Source organism: Polyodon spathula, chromosome 15 (genome assembly GCF_017654505.1).
Source record: "Polyodon spathula isolate WHYD16114869_AA chromosome 15, ASM1765450v1, whole genome shotgun sequence".
NCBI lineage: Eukaryota > Metazoa > Chordata > Actinopteri > Acipenseriformes > Polyodontidae > Polyodon > Polyodon spathula.
The window spans coordinates 37,146,972-37,167,431 of NC_054548.1; the positions used below are offsets into that span (position 1 = coordinate 37,146,972).

General features: G+C 38.3%; 1 protein-coding gene across 1 annotated transcript in view; it reads left to right on the plus strand.

The window, feature by feature from the left end:
• LOC121327677 (1,4-alpha-glucan-branching enzyme-like) overlaps window positions 1–20,460 on the plus strand; it is a 252,316-nt gene that overhangs the window by 102,532 nt on the left and 129,324 nt on the right. Inside the window, exons 8-9 of the mRNA XM_041271821.1 lie at window positions 13,039–13,154; window positions 13,949–14,076. Of these exons, the coding sequence (XP_041127755.1) occupies window positions 13,039–13,154; window positions 13,949–14,076 (244 nt within the window). The remainder of the gene's footprint in view (window positions 1–13,038; window positions 13,155–13,948; window positions 14,077–20,460) is intronic.

Sequence of the window (20,460 nt, forward strand, 5' to 3'; positions counted from 1 at the left end):
AAGGAATCACTCCACCATGTCTACAGTCAGTCTGAAGAATTTTATATAACTTTTGGTTGTTCAATTTTTACAAAAGGGATATTTGCACAAACACCTCTATCAGGTCAAAATGTAATGTGTTTCAGGCTTCACGGTTTTCAGTGGACTTTTGGAACATGGAGGTCACTGTTTTTTGTTTCTTTGCAAGTAAAGCAGTCTCAATACTATGGATTTCCACCTTTCTCTTTTGGTGAATACTTGAATCTAAATGCTTGTCAACAGACAATTTTCAGTAGTGATCTACAGTAACTTTGCAGGATGTACAGAAGAGCTTGCCTCCATCGCTGTGTAAAACTACTGCTGGATACTGCTTTACGCAATCTGCTGCAGACAATTTTTTTGAGACAAATTTTTGTTTATAGTCAGTGTGTAGTATTTAATGTGTACATTGTTTAGTTAATGTGATTTTTTTTTTTGTATGAAATACAAATACTAATGAAATAATGTGTTTTTACTTAAGAATATAGAAAAAGTGCGATATTGGGCTAATTTCACATTTTCCGCTTAGTATATAAAGGGAGAGAAACAAATGCTATGGACTTAAACCCTTCTTGCCAGCTGCAGAAGGACAGCCTCCCACATTATACATGTTTACCTTTAGTTGTCTTTTTTTCTAAAATTCAAACTAATTAAAAAGGAACGTTTGTAAAATGTAAAGAGGCATGCTGTGCCCATTTGAGACAGGACAGGTTTTTATATTGGCTAAAACTGAAATAAATGAATGTATAAATTTGAGCCTGATTCATACATTTTATCCTGCAGACTGACACCTCTGATGTAGGATTAGGGACGGATATTTCCCAGGAGGTAGAGGGCGTGGAGCGTTTGGTATTGTACATTAGCAGGGAGCTGCTTGAGTGAGAGACTCAAACCAGGTATGCTGTAATCAAGAATGAGTCCCTAGCCATCACAAAGTACAAAAAAGTAACCGAAAGCAAGTTTCTGTGTGCCTCTCATCCTGTGTGTGTGGGCCTGGCCGCCCACATGCAGTTTTTGTAAAATGTCCCAAAAACGTCAAACTCACCAATTCTGCTTGGGGCCCTATGCTATAGCATAATTTGCGTATAGGTTAATCCGGCCCTGGTCTCAACCTAATTGTCTGTCATATCAAGTTTAGAATCCACCTATTTACACAATGTGTATGTAAAATTACCATTGTAAACCATGGGTTGAAATTTTGTATTAGGAGTTTTAAACTCCTATTAAAAATATGTTATGTTGAGATATGCCTGATGTGATAAGAACATAAGAAATACATTAAACAAAGTTCAATGAAAATAGATCAAGTCAACATTCTTTATATTCTGTATTCTTTGATTTTCTTATTTAAGCTCCATTTCCAGTGTTGTCAAGTAAAAATTGACACTCACAGCCACATTGCTTTAACCTCTAGATATATTAATGAAAGTAATCATTTTCAGATTTCCATCATGTTTACTAACCATACAATCTGACATGACCCTTAGATTATGCTATTGGGACTGCTTTGACAGAAATGCTTCTAAAAGAACTCTGGAATTAGATTAGATATCAATAGTTACATTCTACAAAGGAATGGGCCTTCAGTTGTTTGACAGATACTTATTTCTAATATCAGTCTTTTGGAAATAGTACTAAGACAAAGCATTGCTTCTGTAAGCCTGTTTTTCCTAGTCCCAAATGCATGTAGTTAATTATTTATGAAATGTCAAAAACTGTTTTAAGATTTGCAAGACTCAACCCAATAGGCTGCTGTTTAGAGCTGAACACACTCTGCTTAACTCATTTTAATTAAATCCCTAAGGGTCTTTTGCAAGAAGGAATGGAGACTTATAACCAAATATGTGTGTGTGTGTCTATCTATCTGCCTGTCTGTCTGTCTCTCATTGTGATAGAGTGTACATTCCACATCAAACTTGAGCAGCTGTGGGGCCGTGGGTGTAAAGAATGCACACTCCATCTGGTAAAGCTTGTACGAATCTTTGAGAAGATGTTTAAAATAAAACAAAAGTAATAGTGTGAAACATAAACCAACTAGGTGGTAAACAAAGTGTGGAGATAATGCAATATGTTTTAAAAGTAAAATTAGAGAGTTAACAAATGAATGTAAAGTTGATTTAATTAAGGTTAAACCACAAACTTGGGTTTAAAAAAGAAGCAATGTTATGTTTGGTTGGAAAAAAAGGTTAGGGTTAGGGTTAAGACCCTGGGGAACATACTGATGCCAGGAATTATCTCCAGTGTAGGTTAATTGGTTAATTATGTAATTGCCTGGGTGTTAAGAGAGGGAAGGTAGGGGGAAGGGAAATGTGAGGAGGCCTTGCTGAGAGCCTGAGTGGAGTTGGTTGTGCACAAAGAAACGGAAGTAAGAAAAAAAAGAAATGTTACCTGTGTGTGTAATGAAATATCACCTGTGTGTTTTGAAATATCACTGTCCTGGTCACAAAAGCAAAGTTTGTGGGGAATAATAGCCATTTTCTATACTTTTGAGGCATAAGCAATTAGGAAAAAACACTTACTACCCAGGAACAAAAAAAAAAAAAAAAAAAATTGTTACACGGTGTTATTATTTTATATAATCTCTTAAACTTGGTTGCCTTTACCTTCTTTCTTAAGCTGTAACAGTGACAGGCTGCTCTGGAAAATACTGCATTCATAGTGCTTCTAAGAGAATTTGGTTTAAAGTATTCCCCGTTTTATTTTATATAACGATGAAAATTCGAAAGGTGTTTGTCCAGGTCCTTTTCAGGTATCTGTTGAAATTCTCTCGTTTCTTCCACGGAACGCAATGAGATTTGTGTCTAAGTGTTTTTCTTCTTGTATTTTAATTTTCTTGCTCTTTTAAAAAAACAACTTGTTTAAATTTTTAGTGGTGTGAACCTCGTTTCTTTCTTTTTTTTTTTTAATTGTCTATGTCTTTGTTTTGAATGTAGCCTATTTTCTGTTTTACAGTGCTTGCTGTAATTAGTGACAAATATGGAGGCTGTTGACACATGCTGGTAGCTTACTAGTCTACGTTACTACAATCATTGTCCACGGACGGTTGGACTGAGGCTCTCAGTGAACTGCCTCAAAAGCCGTCTGACAGAGTCCCAAGGTTAACTTGCCTGCTTGGAGCTGTTCCAGCCCAACGTGGCACTGAAGGTTGTCACATTACTAAAGCTTTTGGGCCTAATAGCAACAGCAGCTTCCCAAATCCTTCCACTGGGGCACCTCCACATCACCTGGCTCTGCAGAATTTTTCCAGAGGTCTATGAAGGAGGCACTAGCTTACCAAGACAACATGGCAGTGGTAGCCTATCTAAATCACCAAGGCAGTCTCCAGTCCCTCAACCTCCATCGTGTCGTCCACGAGCTTCTTTTCTGGGCCCATGAAAACCTCCTGTTCCTAAAGCTATGTCCCTAAATGGTATATAGCTCCTTTCTCAATCTCATTCCTCTTGCAGAATTTTACTCCTCAGATTGAATTGGTGTTTTTTTTGTTTTGTTTTTTTGTTAAAAGCTTGAACTATTTCCAATACTAAAACTACTTTAAAAATAGTTAAGTTTAATGGTTACAGTGCACAGAAACTTTGCTTAAATGTTTTCATAAGGCAAAGGAGATTCTCAGAGAAAATACAGTTCTTCCAGTTGCATTTAGAATGTTTAGTGCTTCACTGCTTCTTGTCATTGATTGACATCTGGCCATGCATGGAATACATCCATTTTGAACATATTTTGAAGAAAACAGGCCTAACATGAATTCATTTTCCCCCCATAAAGGATTTTTCTTCCTCTTACCCTTATTACAAATGTAGAACAGCATCTTGTGTTTAGGTAGGCTGCTGGGTTCCCCCACCCACCCAGTGTCAAATAACTACTATTTGTCTGGTAAACTATTTTACGATTCTTAAATCCAAACCAATGCATTTTGTAAAAAATGACTATAATTATGATGAGTAATACTTTGGTATTTAAATTACTTTCCAACAGCAGGATTTCATGCTATTATCTCAAGGATCGCAAACAAAGGCTTCACTGATTTTGAGCTCCGTGGGGGGGTCAGTTTGTTGCTCAGATTGCAGTTTTTATGGAAATGTGTATATCTCAACTATATATTGTATGTAATGTATACGTATAAATACATGTATACACAGATTAAACTGTTTTGAGATTATTCAGGTAAATCTCTTTGAGAATTATAGAAAAGCATAGTACAATGACAGTATGATGATGTAAAACTTTTATTGAAAAAAAGAGATATTCTGGGTGCCAAAAGTAAGTGTAAACAAAAAAGTAACATTGATTTTTTTTTCAATGGCAAAATAAAACATTTACATTTTAGAAAACTGTAATACCGTACTTGACTTAGCTCTAACTGAGGAGTTTAAGTGTGCCAAGTGTGAGTCACACGACAGATGTGTGAGGGAGGTAGCACCAGTGTTGAAAACTGGAAGAAAGTGGGAGGCAAAGGAAGCTGTGAAAGTTGCAAAGGCTGCTCTTCATGTCAGTGATATCATGGGGCAAGTACAACTTGGAAGAGGAGGCCTTGGTTCTCCTCCTATATGGCACAAAGCAGCCCCAGCTCAACGAAGGAAGCTGGTAGTCAACGAGGTGCAAAAGCAGGAGGAGAGGATGAGGTGCGTAAAGGCAGTTTCCCAGGCCAAGAAGGTACCAGAGCTTATTTAGGTGTGTCATAGCAAACTTAAGCTACTTCTGCAATCAGTTATTTTCTGTTTTATATTTGTAATTAATTTAGAACAATTTGTAGATTTTATTTTTCTGTCAGTGGCAAAAACTCCTAATTAAATCCATTTTGATTCCATGTTGTAACACAGTAAAATGTGGGAAAAGTCCAAGGGGGGGGGGGGGGGGGGGGGGGTGAATACTTTTGAGAGCCAACGAAAGTATGTATAATACAACGAAGCAGGATCAGTTTCCTCATTAAGTCAACATACGATGTTCTCCCATCACCACAAAACGTTAATCTGTAGGTCATTGCAAGCTACAGTGAAACATTTTGACAGGATGTTAGGGGTTAAAGTTAATGAAGCCACATTCCAAATCACAGTTCCTATGTACATCATAAATAGGCTCTTTATTGAAGAAGCTAGAAGTATACACAATTTATGTTTATGAATATAGCTAAACACTGCAGTCACATAAGCCAAAATTGTTTACTGAATGCTTCATTAACAAATGGTGCTATGGCAATAACAACAGCTTTTTAGACACAACACCAGGTTCTTCACAAAACAATATTACAACTTTGTGTCATAATACTGCCACATTACTTAGATTAGTGTTTTCTCATTCTTATTATTGGTCTCTGAGCTCATTAAAATTAAGCCCTAGAACGTATCTCTGTCTTTGGTTATATAGTTTGTATATCAAATGTTACAGAATTAACAGCATTTGTAACAGCATGCTTGTGGTCTATTCATTGCAATCTGCCTCTGTACTTGTTAGCTTAAATGGTACAAAATCATATTTGAACAAATTACAGTAAAAAGATAACAAGAAAATCAAATATTTAGCAAAACTTTGAATAATAATGACGCTTTCATCAAATGTCAATAGAACTGCAAGAAGATGATGACCTTCAGTGTAGGACAAGTATAAGTGGAGGTTTGCTGGTCATTTAATAATTCATTGTGGCAAAAAATCTAATTCTTATTTTAAAATCTGAAGTATTATTACAATGCATTGACTATTTCCACATGGTAATTGAGTATGCTACAATATGTTTCCACATTCAATGGCTTACATGATGGTGTTCCAAATAAAAAGTGGAACAAATCCACTCTTGCTGCAGCTGGTATTGTTGCACTGTATTTTGTTATTTGCTCTATTTTGCATCAGCAATTTTCAGTGCGTACTGTACTGTAAAAGGCAAATTCCAGCATCCTAGGCTTGATAACTGAGTGTATATTTTTTGGAACTGAGACTTCTGATTGGTTCTCTTACTGGGCTTTTGAAATGTAATGAAGTATGAAAGTTGTCTCTGGCATGTCTGGCCAAAAATCAGGTCTATTGTATTAATTGTGTAACAGTTAGTGAGCAGTTACCTTGAGCAGAGCTGGTGTCTTGCATCACATTCTGTGTAATAACAAAGCCACTACTCTTATCATTTTGTTAGAATGTCACTTTGGATTCAGTGATGTGGTGAATAAAACAGTAACTCTTATTACTCTTCTATGCATGGAGAGTTGTCTCTTGAAATGTATTTTCAGAGCTTTCTATGGCGTTGTTTGCTGATATGTACAGTACATTAAAGTATTATTGTAACATTCACCAGCTAGTACACAACAGATTCACAAAATAAATAACAAATCTTTGCAATAATTATTTTTAAATCATCAAAATGTCTTTTCCCTCTTTTGTCCACAATGATGAACTTAATCCTGGTTTCAATTTCACAAAATGGTGGGGTCAGATATTGATAAAGAAAGATAATTGGCATTCAGATATCCATGCGTTAGTAATTTGTCATTTGTAATGTATTCATGCACAAGAAAATGTTAAAGTAACATTGTTTGCAGCACAAGCCCACAAAACTAGGAAAACCTGGGTTAAGTTTTTATGTGAGACATATACCCCCACAAGGGGTCGCCGGGCGATTTCCATTGGGATCACAGTCTCGCGGGTGATATGTAGCAAAACATCGGAAACCTGATTGACGTAATACATACAAATGCATAAAAATGGTCCGCTCACGTCGAGTGAGAGATCCCTAACATTGCAGTCTAACAATTGTAGTGACCATATATAAGCACATCGCTTAGAACTAGGTGCTTTCTGCTACAACTACATGGAGATGAGATGGATAGTGTTACGTTTGTTTAGCCGTTTTGAGTTGACTTGCATCTGAGAGCAGACAATTTTTTTAAGTTTGTTATGGTTACAGCTGCCGTATTGCGCAGCATGGCTGTGTGCTTGGTTGCTAGGACACAGACTGCTAGAAGTTAAGGTAGTGTGTATCTGAGTGAGAGAGAGCAAAATAAAGCTGTGGTGATTTTTCAGTTAACTCTTTTGGGATGTGCACAGGGGGTCAACTGTAGTTTCGACAACACGTGTCAAAGTGCAGTTACATAGCTCCCAACGAGCTCTCGATATCCAGCGGCTCATACCAGATACTTGTATGATATCCAAATTCCTTGGAAATGCCCAAGAAAAGTTAATGAAACTCTGTAAAACTAATACTCTGTTTTCGTCAATGCCCCTGAGTCAGCTTTGGATCAAGTGCTTCGATGAGGACCCGATTCTTTCAGAAAGACTCTTGCATCTTTTATATGCTACTAATATGTGCGAGACTTTATTCTCACTCCTGAAGATGACCTTCATTGTCCAAAATCTGCACAGAGAACCTGTGAAACGTAAGCAAGCACAACTTTCCTACTGATTTGCACATTTGAATGACCAACTTTTTTATGCAGTTATTTGTATTCACTAATTTGTAATCTGGTTCCTGTTTTTCAGTTTATTACATACATACAATGCACAGCCTTGCTTTTATATTTGTACAACTATTTCTGGAGCAGCGAGGGGGGGGTGTGTGTGTGGTGGGTGGGTGGGGGGGGGGGGGGGGGGGGGGGGGGGGGGGGGGGGGGTGTGTTGAAAACATGAACTGGAGCACTCTGCTTCCCTGACAGAGTCGAGGGAAAACACAGCTTATATTTCTGTTTTGTACAGTACAGACATCACAGCTGTACCAATAAAGAAATATATAGAATGTGAAATTTAGAAAAATATACTTTTTTGCATTTGGTGTGCAAATCACTGATTTAAAGCCAACTATTACAGATGTGGGTCCCAAGGGAAACTCCACACTTTCCTTGTCTATGCTGCAATGCCTCGGTAGAACGTGTCTCAGTTAAGATTGCTGTAGTGTAAAAACAAAACCCCAACTTTTTCTTATAATTCTTTTCTAAATGGATTATTGCGAGGTATGTTTATATTCATGTGAATGAAAGATTTTGGCAATTCATAAATTTCAGAACATTTAATACATGAAAATTACTTCCAGCATCTTTACAAATTAAGTAAGTGTGATAATCAGTGACAGGCTGCCCCGCCCCTGTGCGTATTTTGTGTTTTTTGTTTTTATATTGTCTGTTACATGTATGAATAAACCAGCACAACAGCACACTCATTCACTATACATTCTGTGTACTAATCTAACGTGAAGTCACGTCTAGTATACATGTAGCACAACAGAGTGGTTTGTTCACTCGATACAGCTGCATAAAAGATCCAGAGTTTCAAGCACAAGGGTTGCCCCCCCCCCCCCGTAGCAAGAGTATTCGCCCTTGAATGAGAAAAAACCCTTGCTGTCACATTGTAGACCCTATCACGATACTTGTTTTGTGACTGTTTTGTCTGGTCTGTCTGTTTTCACACTATTACAGTCACTGTCAAAACGGGGCGGGTGACACGACATAAAAACCACAAACGTGCACAAACAAACATAATAACCTGCCCCTCTGTTATTGTTTGTTTATTTACAATAAACCAGCACAACAGCACACTCATTCACTATACATTCTGTGTCAGTATCCTTCCTGGTCTGACATCACCACAAGCCATCTGTGTCACAAGAACAATTAGTGAAAGTTAAGTAATTCAAATGGAATGTACAGTGCATGTTTGATATGAAAATGTGGGGATTAGTTTGAGGAAAATGGATTTAAAATTATCAAAACAATAGAACTATACAATAATTATGAAGATTCAAAACCTATTTTATTTTTAAAAAAGGCTAATTAACTCATGCCTTGTGTTATAAAGGGGGTGGAGCTATGAGCCTTCAGAGATATTGACAGAATGCTGGGAGATATGCTAATGAGATCCTCTCTGTGATTGGAAGTTTTGGGCAAGGAATGCCTGTTTCAAAAAGTTATAAAAAGTCTTGCAGAAAGAGGAACACACTATCACTCCTGCCCATTCTCTTTGAGATCTACATGCTTCAGATCAAGAAACCTTTAAACTAGGCATTATTTTAGCAATCGCCTCTTAAGAAAACAGCTCCTGGTATTCTGTGCTTCAGTGCTTACAACGGAAACGCTAACAGGAAAAGCAAAAGATTGCCTCTTAGAAACCACCAACGAGACAAGACAAGCTGTGAAAGAAAACCCTTGCTTTATATCATGTGTAACAACAACAATACTTCAGTTCCTGGCAGTAATAGTGTTTAACATGACAGTATTTCATCAGATGATGCATAAACACCATTTACCATCAAAAACATCACTCATTGCAACATTAGAATAACATGCCCTTAGAGACCAATTTTCTCATTAACATTTTATTTGTCTGATTCATCAACTGTATTGTGCCGTTAATTGACTCATAATTAACACACGCCTCAAACCAAGCAGAGAATAACATGTCTTAATGGTATCGTTTCCTTGCATAATTTCTGTGTTTAGGAACATGTATTTAAGCCTATAGCAATAATAACAATAAAAGTTTGTTTGATCTAATAATTAGGTAATTTAAGTATGTGGTTATTTGTAACACATTAAATTGTGTTGTGGTTATTTGTAACACATTAAATTGCGTTGTTAAATCTGTACAGCATAGACTACATAGTTTTCAGTCACCCCAAGAATGTTTAGTGGGGGACGCAAGGGGGTGATGGTAGGCTAGTTGACGGAACACTGAGGATGGAAGGTGCCCACTTGAAGACCCCAGAGATGTACCCTACTTACCTCAATCCAGATGGTTGTCATGCTGATGCTCTGGGGAGACCACACTGTGGTTGATCCCCGGAGCCAGCATTGTATCTGTTGTGTGTGCTGTTGCACTGGGGGAGCAAAATAAGCTGATCCCTGGAACCAGCATCACACTTCAGCCATCAACACCAGGCAGAAGGATGTCAACATCATCAGAAAGGAACAAAACTCAGAAATGGAAAGAAACTCAAGTGGATGGAGATGCAGGTGGCCCACATTAGTTTACTCTAAAGCTATATCTTAATTGGTGCTTATCTTGGCGAGAGCCGAGTTCAAATTAGCATGAAGTTTTAAGATCTACTCTCATGTAATGGAAATCCTAATCATTGCACCACTCACTCGATATATTGCGGGTGTCGGGGTCTGTTTTTAGGCACCCCTTTTAACTCAAAAGTTACACAACGGAGAGAGAATTTTTTTTTTTTTTTTACAGTTTCAGACACAATCTGAATGACTGTTTACACACCAACGCAACAATAGCACTGTTTTCGTGCAGATTATATGAAGTGCATAAGATCACCAAAGTATGTTTACTGAGACAAATTAAAAACAAAAAAAAAAAACACAGAAAAAATGTAGGTTCTTTTGATTTAATAAGTCACAGACATCCAAAGCCAACATGTGTTAGTTTTCAAAAAGCTTGCTGGATTTCAGATATACTTGCCTGCATGCAGAAGACTATACATGTCCCAGGGCATATTCTCTGAATGAACGAACAAACAAACAACAACAAAAATATGAGCTTATTGTTGGAGGACTCTGGTTTCCTTAATCACTTTCTGGCCCTGAACAGGTTTCTATAGAAACTAGATTAATGTGCAAAACAAAACATCATGTTTTTTGCACAAGAACAAGCATCTACACATTTTACCTACATGAGTTGACAAAAGAACAGACCAGGGACAAAGACCTTTTAGCTAATACTGCTCTGTATACATTTCTACAATTCTGATACCATGACCATTTTTCCAAACCACGGTTATCGAGTTCATGATTTACCGTGGTATGCAAAAGTAGTTTACATGTTTCTGTCCCTACTGGCTTCTAATTGGCATTGCTGCTTCAGTGCTTGATCATCATTGGCGTTTGCTGCAAGATGTTCACTTCGAGATAAATAACAGGGTTCAAAATCAAATTCAACAAACAAAATGTCCCACAGGGACACAGCATAAATTTCCATATAAAGAAGTCAATCTCTGTCGATGAATACTGCAGCTCTCCTGATCCACAGTTCCAATGAAGATGGTACTTTGCTGTACGCATTGTATTGCATAGGCCCATAATAAACAAATAGTTATTTTCAAATGGAGATCAGCTTGTTGATCTCCAAATCTTTCAGCATTATAGTTGTTGTTGGCAGTTTTCCAACTGGAAATAGTTCCGTTGATCAGACGTAACTCGGTTCAGATAATGCGTTGCAATGGAAGAGTTATGTAGTTTGTAGAAGTGTTCTCGTTGCAATTCTTCTGTTCAGCTTGTACATGACCTTAGGTCCAGCTGCTGGCTTTACTTCCATTTACTGTTTCAGTCTCTCGTGGGGCAAAGAGCTACGGCTCTCTTGAAAGCTGATTTTAGCCATTCTTCCTAACATTGGTTCTTCCTTGCCTTCTGTGAATTCGAGCACTTATGCTTCCATGATTCCGCAACTTTCTTCAGAGCAGTTTAGCTTCCATTTTATTTCTCCGAATGCCAAACCAATTCTAGCTCAATTCTTTCTCTTGTCTGGAGCACTATTCCTCTAAGGGGCAAACTCAAGCATGGGCGAACTTCTTGTTTGTGTAGAGCACACTCTTTTTGAAAGTCACATGGCTGGTTTTGTTCTCCTGATTTCTACCCTGTGATTGGTTAGTTTGGTTATTTTTTAGCTGTGCCCAAGTCCATGTGGGGTGTTTCTCATTGGTTGTTCTTGTTCATAGACAGCCCATTGTTCTCAATTGGTATGTGGTTCCAACTCCTGTTGGCTCTATTTATGAGGGGTACTGTTCACTGTACGAGGTATCACAGCATACTTAAAACTGTCTGGCTTGCCTTCTGCAAGATACTGCTGGCGCCTAAATGATCAATTCAATGATAAGTAAAGATAAAACACTTGTCCAGCAGTTAGTTTACGACTCTTTCTAAATGCATTCTTTGTCAGTGGGGAAGTTTGTGAAAACACAGAGACACAGAGAATGGCTTAAGATTCCCCTCTGTATATTTCAATTCTGTTACTTTGATACACAGAATGATATTATGATCCCCCATGACTCTACATAGCTCTACCGTGTGATAGTTGACTGCGACAGGAGTTACTTGTCCCGAGTTGCAGATGAGGGCGCTAATGAAAGCTAAGGTTAACTATCACACGGTAGAGCAATCATCGAGGGGGCACTTGCTATTAGAAAACAATTTTTACCATTGTTTTCTTTAAAAAAAAAAAAAAAAAAAGACCTAGATTTACTTTGAACTTGTATTTATTCGTCCGGTACTTTTTTTGCTGAGTAAAGACCTTCTAAGAAAATAGTCCCAAACAGTTTTTAAATAAAAAAACAAGGATGACATGCATATAAAGAGAAAAACTGTGAGGTTTTTATTTAGTTAATTGATTTTTATTTTTTATTAACTTGTTGGGGTTATAATCTGTTGTGTCTTATAATCTGGACATTGCTTGAGAAATGAGCGTAGCAATTACTGAACAGTCCGTGTATGATTAAGTCTGAACTGCTTATTATTGGAGCGTCATTTGAGCTGACAGGGAGTGGATTGGCTCGTGTCTGTCACTACCGCACGACAGGAGTCACTGCTTGATTGGTTGGTTTTGAGTATTGTTTGGAGGATTCAGCTGAGGATAGTATTGTAGACCAACTGTGTTTTTGCTGAACATTTGCTGTCCAATAGCTGCGAATTGAGCTTTCATTACAGTGCCCTGTTACAGACATGATTTCTCATATCTCCAGACCAGTGTCAGATAGTCAGTCAGTTTAGCTGTAAGCAGAAATGTAATTTAAAAAAAGCTGGTGTACACGCAGATTAATTTTAAATTTGATTCACAGTTGGTGTTGAGACTTCCAGATGGGCATCTACCGTCTGTCCTTTTTCTAATATCCTCAATATTGCCTCTTGAATCCTTCCCTGGAAATTGTTAATGTGGTAAATACAGATACTGAAACTTAAAGTGGTTAAAACTAACACATTAATCCTACCTGTTTGCCTTATATTTGCAATATACGGTACATCTTAAATGACCAGGATAGTGCCCTAGTTATCATCTAACTGTCAGCTTAATTAGAAATCATAACCTTTGTATTTTATTTTTGTCTCTCTTCAGCTGGGAAGTTTTAAGATTTTTGCTCTCCAATTTGCGTTGGTGGATAGAGCAGTATCGGTTTGATGGCTTCAGATTTGATGGAGTGACTTCTATGTTGTACCATCACCATGGCATTGGTAAGGTTAATGTTTGTGTTCACTTTATAAATTACTCGGGAGTTCTGCTAGCAGCAAATCCCTTTAAAATAACATTTCTCGGTGAGAGGTATCCTCTTTATTTGTAACCACTGTTCTCACATGTAAAATACTAAATTTATGGTACAATAACTCTTTAGCTGTTTCACTCTGTCAAGCATTTTACTTTCTACTGCTTTCCTGAATGCAGTGTAGGCTGGTAAATTGTATGAATTCCAGTTGTTTTTGGAGTTAAAAGAAACAGCAGTTACATGCATTAACTGCTAACTGTTTATTACGAACTGTGCACAATAACTTCATATTTCACACACGTTTTAGTTTGATTTATTTCCCTTTTAAAATGTATGTGATAAGATTTGCTAAAATATGTATAAAATATGATTTTGATTTAATGGTCTGTCCCGTACATATACTTTCGCTATGTGTTGGGTTAACTGTTGAGGAGTATCCCAAAGTCCATTCTCATTTTATTCCAAGGCTGAGGGCACAACATACCAAAGTGTATAATGTTTTGGACTAAAAGTAAAATTGTAAAAGAACAATTTCAAATATTAAAATCACATAAACGTGCAAGGACAGGAACAAACTCAGTAGTGTGTAGGGCCACTATGGCCAGCAGAGCGTTGATTTGACAAGACAGCAAGGTTATAATTGTTTTGTAGGAACGCAGGTTTTCAGAGAGCAATCTGAAAATGATTTAAATGTGGAATTGTTAGCATACTTCAGTAATTACAAGTCAGTTTTCTGAATGTGTTTTCTTTTCTCCACATTTGCAGGTACAGGGTTTTCAGGTGACTACAGTGAATATTTTGGTCTACATGTGGATGAAGACTCCCTAGTTTATCTCATGCTGGCAAACCAGATGGTTCACAGTCTCTGTCCTGATTACATTACCATAGCAGAGGTGAGAAGTAAATGATTCTTAACACAGTGTGCAGGAGGGAAGAACTATTGTTGCATATCTGGTGTATCCTGTAAAACCACAATTGGAAACAAAAATGTATTTAAGGGCATATGTAATATTTCAGGCCTGAACAAATGTGACATTCACAGCTTATAAGGTTGCTTTCTTTGAAGACATGAATCCAAATGCAGCTTCTTTTTTTTGGTCAATCATTTTTAGTGTCTCTGTGTTGTGTGGGTGGATCACTGAGGACACAAGAGTCAGCGAGTGTCTTTTGAGACACCGCCTAGGTGCACAAGATGTATTTATTTGCCAGCAATGGTATTTTTTGTTACTTTGACACAGTTCTTTCAGCACATGTAAGTGCCAGTTTAATAAACAGAAAAGTGAAAACCCAAATGTTGAAAAAAAAAGGAAAACAAAACACTGTAATAAAACTACAAAATAAAATGCTGCTTTATGCAGTGTCTCGCCACCTCCGTTAACCTGCAAGGTAAAAGCTAGGGTGAAGTTCTTCTATTAATTGTTAGGAGGAATAGGAGAATGTCACTCTTATGGGATCGACCCACCCCCCAGCCAGTCAAGGAGGTCCAAGCAAACACACCCCTGCTCAACCTCCTTGTGTCTACCATGACTGGCAGGCAGGTCAAACGGGGCTTCTAATCCCCCCCCCAGCAGGACTACGCATGCGCCTGATAGCCAGCACAGATCTCCCCTCTATCACATATCCCCCCCCCCCCAGAATGGCACCACCAGTCCATTTGTAAACCCTACAACCCTGTGCCTTCCCTGAGAGAATAAAATCTGCATTTTGATGCAGTTTTCCTGCTCGGTGGACTACCCTGAAGGCATAGGGCTGCAGCGCTAAGTACCGCCGCCTGATCATAAGAACATAAGAAAGTTTACAAACGAGAGGAGGCCATTCAGCCCATCTTGCTCGTTTGGTTGGTAGTAGCTTATTGATCCCAAAATCTCATCAAGCAGCTTCTTGAAGGATCCCAGGGTATCAGCTTCAACAACATTACTGGGGAGTTGATTCCAGACCCTCACAATTCTCTGTGTAAAAAAGTGCCTCCTATTTTCTGTTCTGAATGCCCCTTTGTCTAAACGCCATTTGTGACCCCTGGTCCTTGTTTCTTTTTTCAGGCTGAAAAAGTCCCTTGGGTCGACACTGTCAATACCTTTTAGAATTTTGAATGCTTGAATTAGGTCGCCACGTAGTCTTCTTTGTTCAAGACTGATTTAGCCTGTCTGCATATGACATGCCTTTTAAGCCCGGAATAATTCTGGTCGCTCTTCTTTGCACTCTTTCTAGAGCAGCAATATCTTTTTTTATAGCGAAGTGACCAGAACTGCACACAATATTCAAGATGAGGTCTTACTAGTGCATTGTACAGTTTTAACATTACTTCCCTTGATTTAAATTCAACACTTTTCACAATGTATCCGAGCATCTTGTTAGCCTTTTTTATAGCTTCCCCACATTGTCTAGATGAAGACATTTCTGAGTCAACAAAAACTCCTAGGTCTTTTTCATAGATTCCTTCTCCAATTTCAGTATCTCCCATATGATATTTATAATGTACATTTTTATTTCCTGTGTGCAGTACCTTACACTTTTCTCTATTAAATGTCATTTGCCATGTGTCCGCCCAGTTCTGAATCTTGTCTAGATCATTTTGAATGACCTTTGCTGCTGCAACAGTGTTTGCCACTCCTCCAACTTTTGTGTCGTCTGCAAATTTAACAAGTTTGCTTACTATACCAGAATCTAAATCATGAATGTAGATTAGGAATAGCAGAGGACCTAATACTGATCCCTGTGGTACACCGCTGGTTACCACACTCCATTCTGAGGTTTTTCCTCTAATCAGTACTTTCTGTTTTCTACATGTTAACCACTCCCTAATCCATGTACATGTGTTTCCTTGAATCCCAACTGCGTTCAGTTTGAGAATTAATCTTTTGATCCTGGTGGAGTTGTCTTTCATCTGGTGGAGCCATGCTAAGGGGGCATGATCTGTGATCAGGGTGAAGTGTCGCCCCAGCAGGTAGTAAAGGAATGCCTCAACTGCCCACTTTACTGCAAGGAACTCCTTCTCGATGGTACTATAATTTTTCTCGCAGGGAAGGAGCTTCCTGCTGATATACAGGACCGGATGCTCGCTTCCCCGCACCTCCTGAGACAATGCTGCCCTGAGACCTGTCTTTGACACATCTGTCTGCAGGGTGAACCTCCTACTGAAATCGCTCAAAGCGAGAAAAGCCCTCTGACACAGCTCTGTCCACCAAGCGTAGATATGTTTGGGATGAACTTCCAATAGTAGCCCGCTAATCCCAAACAGGGCTTCAGGAGATTTACATGATAAATGTGCCTTTCTGTCCACCACCCCGTCTGTCTACCCCAGTATGCTCATATGGAGATTCCACCAGTGGTAGTGGTGTCTGTGGGACGGTTCCAGGGCTGGCAAGTTGGCATTGCCGGCAGTGTTCGCAAAAACACAGCACGTCCCCATCAAGCCCTAGCCAAAAGAACTGTGCCACGAGCCTCATTCTAGTTTTGCCCTGGCCCAGATGACCAGACAGGGGAATGGCGTGAGCCACATGCAATACGTCATCTCCTAAAGGGTTTAGGAATGAGCAACTGATGACGCACTTCCCCAGTCTGGGGTAATTTATCAACTTGATTGATCTCGATCAATTTGAAAGTGTGGGTACGTGGCGGCAGGTCTGGACTCAACCACCCAGCCAATAACTACAGCTGCTTGATCAAAGAGTCTACCTAGTGCATCATCACACCCTTGCTTGAGTCGAAAGTCACAGGAAGGGGCTAAAAAAATCACCTACCATGGCTTTCAATCGGGTTCAGGTCAGGTCGAGGCAGAAGTACCAGATCCCTGTGCCTAACCTTCACGAACCGCCCCCACCTGAAACCGATCGGATTCTTTCTATTCCAGCCCTCGTTCTTAGCTGCCCACCATTCTCGTTTTGTTTTTCGGGGTTTAAATCTATGGCAAAATGGAGGGAATGGGGCAGTCACAGCAGCCAGTCAGTATTTGAACTACTCACCATCCCGCCCCAGAATGACAGACACTGACAAGCTAGGACACAACCCCACTTGTACTTGCGTCACGTGCTGGCCGATTTTTTAAATTAACTGTAACCTTCATATCCCCATGAATGCACTTAATAATTAACCTGTCCCGTTATTTGTTTATGCCCCAGTGAGGTTAAGCCTTTTTTTTATTAGGACGGACCACATCTTGAATCCAAAAGAGCATGGGTTTGTATACAATCCACTGTCTGCTTGAGTGATTGAGGTAATTGAACATTCTTACCTGGATGGATGAGGTCACATTCCATAACTGGGCAGTCCCCAGCATAACTGGCTCACCTCCTGGCATGTCCAACACTTCAGTAGTCCTAGTTGTCACTGTGAAGCTTCCAGTGGAGGTCTAAATATGAAGCCGTCAATGGGGCTTGACAGTAGGGTGGCCGCCTAAGACCCCGGTCCGACACCGTAGCAGCCTGTAGGTATCCCCACCCTGCTGCGCCCGTAAATCTTCATGCCAAGACCTGATTTTGCATCCAATCTTTAGCAAACTTTTATTTTATTATACACTAGCCTCCCATAGGAGCTTCAGATTACACTGACTATAACCTTTCACCGTGTACTTACCTTGTGCACAATGTGCCTGCATTGTTTTGTTTTTTTGTTTTTGTTTTGTTTTTTAAATCAGGAAATAAATATATAATAGAAGATTTTGTTAGCAGTAATTGTCATCATTTTCATTTTTCTATTAATGTTGATTTTACTTGAATACCCTTTCCCAATACGAATGTACAGTTATTAATATGGAAACTATCAAACTGTTGCTGATATGAGATTACACAAGCTGAGTGACAATTTACTAGAGTTGTTGTAGAAACAGCAAAAACAAAAAAAAGAAAACCTGCTCAAGATTTGGAAACTGTAAATTAGATGATGCATACGTATGGCTTATCAATGGGTTAGGCTGTTGTTTTGAATGCTTAATATAACTGTTGCTGTTGTGTACAAATGTATTATGTGTGACTATTGCTATATAGTGTATATACACGTCATTACAATTCTGTTACCTATGGGTCATTCTATCTCAAGTGAGTCAATGGTGTCATTAAAAAAACATGCATATTGGGCTCTGTGAGAATGAGGTGAATTGCCTGATGATATCCGGTAGAACCTTAAAGTTACACATGACTGTAACTCAAACTTAAATTTGAAGAACCTTGGTATATTTCTCTCTTCTTTGCATTGATGGCATAGTTGCAGAGAGCTGGATGTCCTCTGCATCAGTTGCAGAGTCACTTACAACAACGTCTCATCCGAAAGACAGAGCACAAGGAGGTTAAGTGGCTGAGCTGGGATTTGAACCGGGGGCCTCCTGGTTACAAGCCCATTTCTTAACCACTGGACCACACAGCCTCCTTTTTACCCACTTAGATTATTTGTTTGCTAAAGACATTGATATGACTGAATTGATAATGTGACAGTTCTGGCAGACAACATTGTATAAACCAATAAACACAATGTTTAAAAAATCTTTAATAAATTATGTTTAATCTCTTTAAAAAAAAAAAAAAAAAAAAAAAGTTATTACCTTCAGGCAATGGTGGTTGGAAAGATTTTAGGTTTTAAAATGATACATTTACAGGCATATTGGGAACTAGTATAGCAATATCAATTTTGTTCATACACGTTTAATAGGACAACTGATTATGAAGTTATTCAAAGCTTGAAATGGCTTTAATTTTATAGAGTAAGCTGACCCATGGTTTAATCTAAAAGGTCTCAACCTGGATGCATATTTTGTTCTAGCCTGTAGCTGTAAAAATGTTTTGTAAGTTAACTAAGTGTTACGAAGCTGTCTCTTAATGCACATGTGTACATATGCAAGCTCAGATCCAATATCCCCTGCCCAAACAGGCAGCATTCTCACACAGCACCTTCTTTTGCGGCTGTGTGTCTTTCTTAGATGACCTGATGGAAAACTGCCACCTCTAAAAACCTGAATATACATGCGTCAAAAAACAACATTAAAGTCAAAATAACTTCAAAACTACAAATCCAATCCGATTCTAGCCACTGTAAGAAATGAAATCAGCAGAGACCGTTGCCTCAGCACCAAGGACTAAACCTGTAGCTATTACAGCCTTTTTTCCAGGTCTGCTAAAAAATTCCATTTTAATTATACACAGGGGAAATTAACGTTTGACCTCCCTTATATCTTTTAAAATGCTAATCCCATTGAAAGACTGTTTTAAAGATTTAAAGAGATAATCTCACAAAGTGATCATGTTGAAAAAGAAAATCGCTGTACCCCCTACTATTGCCGAGATAATAATGGTTAAAAATGAGAATTTAACACTAGAAGTAAAGTTGAAACCATAACTATAGCAGCATGATAGTATATCATAATAATGCATGTCAAAACATCTCTATATTCAAGAATTTTCACTAAACAGCTGCTAATAACACTGTCAGTACACTGGTAATATTTTCTTTCACCACTCATGTGGCTGTTTTCATCAATACATTTTGTTATCTTGCACCACAATTACATTCTATCAATAATAAAAAAAAAATCATTATAAAGCACAAACTAATCAGCCATAATGCTAAAACAGAAAAATATATTAAACTGATTTCGTGAAAAGACTAAAACCTGTTCCTGTTCCACATGGAACAAGCTGAATGTGTTGGAGTCAGACTCAAATTCTGCATTGCCTATTTGTTTATGTACACTACAGGAGAAGTGTATTTTCACTTTCTCTGCGGTGAATAATTACATCTGTGTTCAAATGCTGTGTTCAAATAACAGCGTTCAGCTATGAGTGCAGTGAGGCATTGCTTTAATAAACTGGATTAGTCTATTTTTATGTGATCTTAATTGTCTATGTGTATTATATTCCGAAATGATGTGTAGTGATCTGGCATCAAGGTTACAGTGGAGGCGGCAGTGTTGAGAGCAGCATGTCTCATTGTATGCTGTGCCTGGATGAGCGTGAATGTAACTGTCACTATATTTTTTCCTGTGACTGAATTATTTGTAACATGTACTGAGCTAGACCATTATATACACTTCACTGGTAGTGCATAAATAACAGAACAAATACATACTTTGCTTTTTAGAAGGCAGGCTTTGCAGCTGAAACATGTATAATGGTAGTACATTGTAAGAGACATTTTAAAGGACTAAATAAACAATCACGTTATGAACAAAAAAAAAAAAGTGTAAGATTTATATGGTGAATTGTTTTAGTGATTAAAAAGAGCTTTGTTCCAGGCCTGGGATTAAGCAAAATTAATCTTCATTGTTAATTTTAATGAACTGCTTTGAACAA